At 42.6% G+C, this 11,186-nt stretch overlaps 1 protein-coding gene and 1 pseudogene across 1 annotated transcript; one reads left to right on the top strand and one right to left on the bottom strand.

The window, feature by feature from the left end:
• Olr296-ps (olfactory receptor pseudogene 296) lies at nt 1,422-1,749 on the top strand (annotated as a pseudogene).
• Or12j3 (olfactory receptor family 12 subfamily J member 3) lies at nt 5,462-6,385 on the bottom strand. The gene is given in 1 exon segment (NM_001000234.1): nt 5,462-6,385. A coding segment is annotated over 1 exon segment (924 nt).
• Between the last annotated feature and the right edge of the window lie 4,801 nt (nt 6,386-11,186).

The following is an 11,186-nucleotide window of genomic DNA, read 5'->3' on the forward strand; positions in this document are numbered from 1 at the left end:
GATGTAGATCTCTCAGCCTCTTCTTAGTACCACGTCTGCCTGTTTCCTGCTGTGCTTCCCACCATTATGATAATAGACTAAGTTGTAAGCAATAGAGCCTCAGTCAAATACTTTCTTTTATAATAATTACCATTGTCATGGTGTCTCTTCACAGAAAGGAATCTCTCGAAGAAAATATATTCAAAGGTCACTGATCTTGACCAAGGTTTGTGGTTTGTGAGATGGCTAGAGTTAGGAAAGGATGAGAGTATAGAGGTTAGAATTAAAGGAAGCAACTTACCGAGCAAAAATTATCTCAGGAGCAAAGAGGGTCCACAGGCTACAGTATGTGATTTGGCTTGTAGGTGTGGAAATAGTGGCACTTAGGGGAAAGAATGGCAAATGGAAAAACAAGTTACCAGAAAGAATGGTCACAGAGGGAAAGGTCTAGAGCTAGGCTTGTGTATAAGTGGAAGGTTTGGAGAAGGATGGGGAATGAGAAGGAGCTCCTTATCGCATAGAGGTGGTTTAAGCACAGAAGATTCTAGGTTATAGATCCAAAATTAGGTCTGTCTCAAATGCTCTTCTTTGAGTTTACTGATTCTTCTTCTTCATGTTTTCTACTTTGAACTTGTCAATGTAATATTTTGGTCCAGTCATTGCATTTGTTATTTAATGATTTTTTCCTTATTGTAGTATATTGCTCTTTAAAAAACATTTTATTTATGTATTGGCTTGTGAACTTGCTTAATCTTAGTGTATTATCTTTTAGCTCATAGAGCACAATTAATCTGATATCTTTTAATTGTCAGGGAGTTCTAAACCATTTCTGTGAATCCACTTTCTTCCCTTTCAAGTGCTTCTTTATAATTATACCATCTGGTATATAATTACAGATAGCCTTGCTACTGGAATCCATATATAGGTTGGTCTTCTTACTTTTCCAATATTATCAGATATACCAGTGTGGAGCTTGGCTTCATGGAGCTGGGTCCAACCTTTAATAGTGAGTACATGGATCCTATATCCACTTGGAAATACCCAGCCCAATGACTATGGAAGTTAAAATTGTGGGTGCTACCATGAAGTCTGGGACTGACTGGATGTTGAGATAGACATGCATCCCTCATTCATGGGGTCTTCTCCAGAAAATGGTCTGAGAATATTTGCCTAATCTACTTTAAATTAAGTTCTATAACACAGGCTTGTAATCACAATAGTTGTGAGTCTGAGGCAGGAAGATCATAAGTGTTAAGTCAGCTTATGCTATTTAGTGAGACCTTGTTCCAAACAAATATGAAAAATACAGACAGCAGGGGAAGTTTCCAAAAGATCAAGGAGGAAAACCAAACTTTGAAATCATGATCTGTGATCTGTTCTGAGATTCCTGAAGACATTATAGTGTGCTGAGCAAAGCTCATACTAATGTTGACCCTAATCAGATGCTGGTCATTGACTTCATGACTCAGGGCTTCTTATAGTACCCTAGTCTATAACTATTCCTGACCAACTACTTCTTATCCCTGCATAACATGATGTTCATGGAAAATACTTGAATTATTCCTTTGGTCAGTCCCACACAGGACTTTATAGCCCCAAGTACTTTTTTCTGTGCAATTTGATCATCATGTCCATTATCTGCATGTTCTTTGTGCTGCCTAAAGTGCTGGTTAGTCTAATTTCTGAGGAAAACACGATGTTTTTCAATGGGAGCATGGCCAACCTCTTCTTTTTGTGTGGTTCTTATCTTAGGAGCTGCTGATACACATGTGTGGGACAAGTGGAACCATGTTACCAGACAAAAACTTGATAAGGTTGAGTGGATTCAGAAACCCTAGTACCCTCATACCTGAGGATGGTAGAAGTTTCATCTACTTCTGACCAGGTTCCTGTCCTGGAACATGAGGACACAACAACCCATGGAGAGGACTGTGACAATCAGTCACGTAAGACCAGCACCTGAAGCCCCTCCACATACAGATGAGGCATTCCTAACATCTCAGACCAAGCCAATAGAAAGCATCTATTCTTAGACCCCAACCCATCCCACAATGTATATAAGATCCTGTCTGCAAGGAGTAAAACACACACACACACACACACACACACACACACACACACACACACACACACACACATGAGTTAAGACCTAACAGCATCTGTTGTACAGAGTCGTAATACTTTGGGGAAGAGAAATTCTCTCTCAAAGCTTTCATAGCTGGAAGCTGCTTAAGCCTAGCAGTTTCTGTCTGTGCAACATATGACTCTGGAGCAGTGAAGGCTATGGAAGAGACTCAGTAGCTGCCCTTGATCTGACTTCCCCTCCCCTTTGGAGAATGCAACTCTTTGGCTGCTTTGGCCAGGCCAGAGCCCCACAGATTTCTGTGGATAGTGTCAGGCACACAGACCAGCACACATGGTCATGGTCTATGATCACTACACAGCCAGTTGACTTCCTTGCACTATATATAGCTCTAGGATAAATCCACATATATGTGGATATTTGGCTACAGGCATGTGATCCCTCTGTGCAGTAATTTGAATATCAGTGATGGTATGACGACATGGTGGCTGTCATTCTTTGGCTCTGAGATCATCATCCACTGCTTATATGAGACTCAGATACTTCTATTACTGCTGCTTTTCTGAAGCCCCTCAAGTATGAACAGCATCATGACTCTCATGTGGATGACTATTGCAGAGGCATCAACTTCCTGCTTCTCGGCTGTCCTACGGCTGTATCAGCAGCAGCATTCAGCACATGTGCTGAGCTGAGGGGAAGCAAAAGGCCTTCACACACACATCACACATTATTTTTTCCAAGATCAGATAGATACTTTATTGAACTTCCCCCTGAAGTCATGAAACAGCCATTACAGATAAAAATTGCCCGAGATGCTGAATGGCAGGAAGGGACATTATTGTATTTAGAGAGGGGATAGGGTTTTGTCTCATTACAGGATGGAAGACAATTTTGGTTACCCGGGAGATGGTAAGATAAGAACCATGCCCTACCCTCACAGGAATCCAGTTAAACCAGCTACATTTTCTCATGATGAATGTCCTTCGGTGACGAAGGAGGTGTCCTCTGTTACTGAGGCCATGGCTTCTTTTAAGGTTGACAAACAACAATGGAGAAGGATACATGCAGTGATAACACCTACCTATGTGAGGTCAGGTGAAGGGATTAACCACTGAAAGACAAAAAAATGTTCTCTCCGACAGGAAAGTCCTTCACTGCTGAGCATTTATTTTTAGCACACATCACACATTATTAATCTCTGTATTACTCATCCAAATTCTGTGTACCTGTTTCCAACTACATCCAGAGAGAAGTTAATGGTATTAGATTGTCAGATACATTCTGAACCTCCCTACCTATACACAGAGGAACAAGAATGTCAGGCCTGCTCTGAAGAGACTCTTGTACCCTTCCCAATACAGTCTATCTCCCACCTGCCTTGCCTAGAACATCTTCATGGCCTTGTGCTTTAGCTTTGGCCATTATAGAAAAGTGCCTTCAAACTCAGATGCTTATCTCTGTGCACCAAATAAAAGTTTAGTCCACATCACCATTACCCTATGTTCTGAGAGAGAAAGTCATATTGCCTTCCCAAAGGGACACAAAGGAGCCTTGTTTCTCTGACCTCGGTTCTTGCTTAAATCAGCTACTGCTGCCTGTGTGATATATTACTATCTCAATGTGAGCATTGGCAAATAAATGATCAGTTTTCAGTGTATCCTCGCTGCTTTATATGTAGCCAAGCACTATTCTTCAGTTGTCCATATACTACCCCTTACTCTTCTTTTACTAGTCAAAAGTGACATGCTAGTATGGATTCATTGGGTGCAGAGCCTCATAGCAGTAGAATGTGTGGTGAAGATGTGTCTTTACCGTGTAGCAGCTAAGGACAGAGAAATTTAAACTGGTCCCTCCATTTGCTTCTCCTATGATTTCTTGTCCCCAGTGCATGTGGAAGTACAATACACATTAAAGACAAGGCACAGATGCTCAGTAACTACTCATTGGAAACAGGTTACAGATAATCATAGAGGTGTCTCTCAGCAATTTCCTAGGAGATCTTAATCCAGTTAAAGTAACCATGAACATTAATCACAACCACGAATCATTGACATGGTTCTGTCTCACCTGTCATTTTCCTCCATCATGTTTACCTACTCTACTATGCTTTTTGCCATCTCTTTTATACAAGCCGTATGACACTGTGTAAGCTTAGAGCTGATAATCACCCAAACACTACAGCATAGAAATGCTTAAGGTGTGCTCATATCAACATGAATGCATCTTATAAGCTCTCTATTTCTGAGTTCCTGTCACAGTGGAATTGAACTCATGTCAGATTAACATTATATACAACATTCAGTGTTGGATAATAGTAACCCTTGATGATGGTCAGGTCATATAACACTCATCCAGGCAGGAGATATTTTGAGGTACACATTAGAGTTATTATTTAACAAACCTCTGCAATGACATGGGTTCAAGAAGAGGCTGCCATGACAGTGTCTGGCTGTGGTCTCACATCTTTGGATTCTGGAATCAGGGAAGGTTTCATAAAAATTAGCGACTCCTAGACTCAATCCCTAACTCAGGCCATCTATGAGCATTTTCTTCCCTGAAACTGGTGAATGAACTAAGTACTAAGGGAAACTATGAGATAAGAATAAGACAGATGAAAACAGTCAAATTAGGTCAGAAAATGTCTACATCATGAACAACAATGCCAACAAACCATAGCTTCCAGGGACTAAGCCACTGCCCAAAGACTATACATGGACTGACCCTGGACTCCAACCTCATAGGTAGCAATGAATAGCCTAGTAAGAGCACCAGTGGAAGGGAAAGCCCTTGGTCCTGCCAAGATTGAACCCCCAGTGAAGGTGATTGTTGGGGGGAGGGTGGTAATGTGGGGAGGATGGGGAGGGGAACATCCATATAGAAGGGGAAGGAAAGGGGTTAGGGGGATGTTGGCCCAGAAACCGGGAAGGGGAATAACAATCGAAATGTAAATAAGAAATACACAAGTTAATAAAGATGGAAAAAAAGTGTGGGCAGGGTTCATTATTCTTTGTCTCTGTAACCATTCATTCTTGGACTTTGCTATAGAGAATCAAAAATTTTAAAGAGGGTTCACTAAAAGGACTACACTCAAGATTTAAGTAGACTTGATTCAATTGGTGAGTCATAGAAATATTTTAACATTTAATCACATTGAATTATAAGCATACATTTCTATGTATGAAATAGGAATAATTAAAGCTATCTAAAACATTCAAAAGAGTAGAAGACTAGTAATATTTGGTAGACAGTCTGATTTTCCTCATACAAACTTTGGATAGCCAGCCCATGCTATAACTTAGACTGTGTCCTTCCAATTCAAAAGATACAAAAAGAAGGCTTGAGTGATATTTTTAGCACCTTGCCCACTGCTTCCAGAGTTATTCTCTGAACTCAAAGTCATCAATGGGGAAATAAGAGTTTTTTAAAGGATGTTTTGAATTCCTTATTTCTTAGGGTATAGATAAGGGGGTTTAGAGATGGAGTCACAGTGGTGTACAGAACAGCAACAGCCTTGTCCAGGAGTCCAGCAGTTCCTAGGGCTGGCCGGACATATGTATATAGAACAGTAGAATAATAAAGGGTGACCACAACCAGGTGGGCAGAGCAGGTGGAGAAGGCGCGCTTCTTGCCTTCAGCTGAGCGGATGCGCAGGATGCTGGCAATGATGAAGACATAGGATGTCATGGTCAATAGGAAGTTCAGGCCTGTCAGGAACATGTCTGTAATGACAGTCATGATGTCATTGATAAAGGTGGAGCTGCAGGACAGCATCAACACAGAAGGGATCTCACAGAAGAAGTGTGTGATAAGATTGGGACCACAGAAGGACAGTGGCAACACCAGACAAGTGAGCACCAAGGAATTGAGAGCTCCAGTGAACCACACAAAGGTTGCAAGGGCCACACAGGCCCTGCCATTCATGAGGGTACCATAGTGCAATGGCCGGCAGATTGCGAGGTAGCGGTCATAGGCCATGGCAGAAAAAAGCAGAAGCTCAGAGCCCAGAACCCAGGAGAAGACAAACATCTGTGTGAGACATCCCCCATAAGAAATGGCGTTCTCTGCCACCAGGCTCTGCAGGACTTTGGGCAAGACAGTCACAGTGCAGATCACATCCATGAGGGAAAGATTGACTAGGAAGAAGTACATGGGAGTGTGGAGGTTGGCACTACTGTAGATGGTCATGATAATAAGGCCATTGCCAGCTATGGCCATCATGAACAAGGCAAAGAAGAGGCAAAAGAGAACATCCTGGATCCAGGGATCATCAACAAAGTTTTGCAGTATGAACATGGTCACAACCGACTGATTCACTGGAGCCATAGGAAGCACTGTCTAGATTCAGGATAAGAGTTGTAGCTTGGGCTTCTGGCAAAAGAAATAATGAAACTTATTCTGATCAATTAGCAATTGTTTTAAAACTCAGGTGACAATTCTGTGTAATGAGCATGTTCTAGTATGAGAATAATATTATAGTTTTATTTTCTGGGTCATGGGCTAAAGAAAAGAGCAGGCTAATGACAAACTCCATGCAGACTCCATGAACATGGGAACATGAGTTCACCCTGAATACAAGGTCCCTGAGCACATTATTCTATAATGCAACATCTCATCCCATATAGAGGGAAAGGATTTACTCTATTACTAGCTGCTAGTCCAGAGTGTGGGGCATGACACACAAAACCTTAAAGTAATGACAGGCTCTCCAGAGATAAGACCAAGTGTGGTCTCTGTGACAATGTGACTCCTCATCTAGGTGGCAGTGATAAACTCAGAATTTCCTGTCTTGGAATTCTCTTCTATCCCGAACTGGAAGCTAAGGGATAGAATTAGACTTATATACAGCATGAAAGGGAAATCAAGATTTCCTGAGGGGCCCAGGATGTCTCAGGTAAATCAACACCTTGAGCAACAAAAACTCAGCTGTTCCCAAACCCAGCTCCTGCAAGATTTCCCAGAGTGCCATTTAAGGGACTGAAACAGTCCTCACAGGACTTCACATTGACAGTCACTGTCCAGCAAGCACCTGAAACACACATAACCTTGAATGTTGAGAAAGTAGGCCTCTGTTAAGGAGACAGGATACAATGGTGACCCAGACTGAGGTCAGCTGTGCTACGTGTGTAGAGCTCATTTGCTGCTTCCCACTACCAGGCTCTGCAAGTTAGGGTTGGTCATTGGGCATGAGTTATGAGTCAGATTGTAAGGGCAGTGACAGTGAAAGGCTACAGGACTTCCAGTGTGGCCTGACATGTTGAAGGCACATATGACCAGGCTGCTCCCATACAGCTATTAAATCTAGCATAAAATGACATTTCAGGTTTTAGAGTAAAGCATTTCACATATTTCCAGAGTATATGTTCTAAAACTGAAAAAAGGTACATTTATTTATTAGAGCTCCCAGTACAATATGAACCACCCCTATTATTTCATCCCACAGTGCTCCAGAGGCATTTGCAAGGAGACAGGTGCTGGTGACTACTATGATACAATGACTCTATTTTTATCTTCCACACAGCAAACTAAACTCAATGCAGTAATGGTTTAACCTGGGCTGGCTGGCCCTCTCCTGAGGTTGATCTTCATTCCATGTTTTCATAGGACCTCAGAGCAGGCTGCACACAACCAGTAGTTTCTCTGTTTCACAAAGAGCTCTGCTAGTCACTGGGCAATGGCTAGGGTGTACACACAATGTTCCTGAACACCAAGGACAACAGATCCAATTGTCAGATTTAGCAAAATACAAGAAGCTGCGATCAATGAGAGCATGCTTACAAAAATATGTCTCAACTCCTGACTAGGAAATCCTGGTTCTAAATAGTATTTGTTACTGATCTAAAATGCAATTTGGTTTGGACTTCTCTACTTTTTCTGGTCATTGAAGTCTACCCAAGTCCATGCATCCCTCCTCTTAATGTGACTTTGAGGCCAGCAGCAACTGAGAATGCCCTTGTGTCAGGACATGTCTGAGAGATGAACCGCCATGTGGACTGTCCTGAGAATATGCTCCCTGCCCCACACTTACCTCTAATACTTGCCTTCCAGTCACCTGTGCAGAGGAGTGAGGAGCAGCTTTCTGTCTGTGCTGTTTAAGCAGCCTGTCAAGATAAGAAAAGAATGAAGTTCAGGGTCATTCCTCCTCCTTGGGAAAGTGAAGTGACTTCTGCATGCTGATCCCTCCGAGATCAGGATGAAACATCCATGATGCACAGGTACCCAGAGCAGCAAAGAGCTGGAGACAGGAACTGTTGGTGGGTTTTAACCCCAGTACTCTCCATCACCTGTTCACCTCCTGTGTGAGAGATTGAACCTTCCTCACTCCCTAATAACATAGCACGTGTTCACTATGTTGTAAGACACATGAACCATCTATATGAGAAGAAAATGTCTTCACTTCAAATGTGTATAAAAGCCATAAGAAACCTACCTGTATGGCCACAGGCATGAGGTTGGGTGTCCAACAAAGTAACCTGTTGAAAGGAACCTGACAGAGAAAAGGGGAGAGAATGACTGTACTATCACCCATGTCTCCAGCCCTCCAGCCATTTAGCTCACTTCTCTGTGATAGCTCTTGGAGCTGTTGATCCTCCTTTGTGAACATAGAAACATCCACAGAAACACATCTTTGTTCCTTTGACATTTGAGATCTTGTGGCCCTAAAACATCATGGACTCTATAAATGAATTTCCTGAATTAACAGCTGACAGGAAAGAAAAGACACAGCCAACTTAAGTAGAAATACATAATAAGGGTTTTTGAAACTAGTGATATTTTCCAAATGTGTCCCTAAGACTGGCATTGGGTTGATTATTTCTGCCTAGAAAGATGCATCTGAACCCTATAAAGGAGGGGCAGCTAGGTCATATCCTCACCACACCATTTGGGCTGCAGGGATGCCTTGGTCTTGAGGAGTACAGAGGTGTTTGTTCGCTTCAGGTAATCCTGGCTTAAATCTAGATATCTTCGGCTATATGATGCAACCTAAGGCAGCCAATGGCCCCTGGGATGCCTGCTCCAGGGCCCTGGCTGAGGTGGCTTTGCAACTATCTGTCAAGTCTGCACCAGAAAGAGGAGGTGGTGAGGAGCTGAGTCCCAAGGGCAGATGGGAAAGGCACAGGTGTCTTGCTGAGGTTTTGCTTCCTGTGGCAGGAAGCCAGGTGCTTTCCCAACAGGATTTCCCTACTTTCCATCCAAATCTCAGTTGGAAAGAACAGGGTAGGGCACAGGGTCAGGTATTTATTAGCTAAAGTTCACCAAGAAGTGATGTCAAATTTCTCCAACTTTATGGGTCATCATTGCCTGCATTTGGGGCTCGGATATCAAATTGGGGGAAGCACTGCAACTTACTCATTGCATCCTGGCCCTGGCAGACAGGGATCGAGTACCAGTGTGAGGTAGAAGAGGTCAGAATCCAAGATGACTGGCTGACCTGTTGCAAGCCTTGGCCCCTCAGGAGCTGTAGGGTATTGGGTACTCATCAGACTGTTGCTATAAAAGACTAGTGACTCCTAAATGTACTAGCCATATACCTTCAAATAGACTCATCTCTCCAATCTAGGTTCTCACGTCTGCTTTGTTTTGAGGAGCCCACCAGAGATGACCACTCAGACGCAGTGTATAGTCAATCGAAAGTCTTTATTCCAGCTGGCTATGACGACATTCAGGTATTTGGGACCCAAGTATTGCATAAAGTGTTTAGAATAAGGGTACTTGAAGGCAAAAACCACAACCTAATATCTCGCTCAACAGCTGCAGGGAGTGGGGAGGGGAGGGGTACTGCACAGGCAAGCAGTTTAACAGAAGCCAATATAACTTAGTTGAGTCATTTTCACCTTGTGTTCCTAGAACGGAGTTGGTTAACTTTTCATGGGGCATCCCACCAAGAAGATCAAATTCTAGTAAAACCTAAAAGAATTCAGAAAAAAAATTTAAGACCAAAGAACTTCTGCATGTCGTGCATCTTGCCCTGTCACATTCCCCCTGGTGCTACAGTCATGAGTCAAGTTGTTGACTCACCCTGTTCTGGGGTATAGACCATAGGTCCTAAGGACTTTATGTAGTTAGCCATGCAGTTGAGGTTGCAGAATCCCACTGTTAGCCTGATCAGGATAAGAATCAGTGGTCAGGCTAATGCTGACAATATGGTGGTCAGCCATGGGAAATAGATAAACAGAGATTGATAACAATTATCTGATCTATACCCCCTTTTCCCTTTCTTTGAGGTTTTCCTTGACAATGGCAAGGTTTTCCCTAGTTCCCCCTGATTGGTTGGCATAGAAACAGCAGGTTTCTCTCAAAGCTACATGTAATCCTCCTTGTTTTAACAAGAGAAGATCTAAGCTCTTCAGTGTTGTACAAAGACTGCTGCTAGAGAATCCACTTATTTTTCTAGTCTGGATGTGGAGTCTCTGATATTATTAAGTCCTGGTCTACCAATTTACTTAATTCTCCAGAGTTTTGATTACCAACTATGAGTGCTAGTGTTTCTATGATTTTCACCCTAGCAATACCAGGGTATTGTTCCAACCAGGATTGGAACAAGGAGAGATGTGCAGGATGGGCAAGGAAAAAATGTACCATTGCAGCCTGGGGTCTATAAAAGTGCGCTCTCTTAGGTATATAAGTATGTCTCGGGCAAGATGTTTACTAAGACACAGAAGAGGGTCTTACTGTTTGGGAATGCCTCAGAAAGGGCACAATTAGTTAAACCATTTGTATATGCCCATCAAATGGTTCCAGGGGCCATAAACTATTGCTGACAACAGGAATTGACCTGAAGAGTGGAATAGCAAGCATCAGAATAAAGTGAGGCTTCTAGGTCAAAGGTTCTGGATATCAGACAGGTTTTAGCTCCCTGTAGGTTGCTCAGTGTTAGTTGAAGCTGGTCTCAGTTACAATTGTTTTTACTTGATGGTGGACCAATGGTCTGATTGGTCCCTAACCCTATATAGTAAGGGGGTTGAGAGTTCAAGTACAGGCATTAATTCTGACCAACTCCTGTCTGTGAGTAATTAAGTAGATGATGAATCTTGTCAAGAGTAGCAAATATTAGATTCCTGACCCCAATGCTGCTGTGAACTAGCTCCTGGTTGGAGCTATTGTGTGAGGGAGCATTGTGTAGAGT

The sequence above is a fragment of the Rattus norvegicus genome, chromosome 1 (assembly GCF_021556685.1).
Source record: "Rattus norvegicus strain SHRSP/BbbUtx chromosome 1, alternate assembly SHRSP_T2T, whole genome shotgun sequence".
Classification (NCBI taxonomy): domain Eukaryota; kingdom Metazoa; phylum Chordata; class Mammalia; order Rodentia; family Muridae; genus Rattus; species Rattus norvegicus.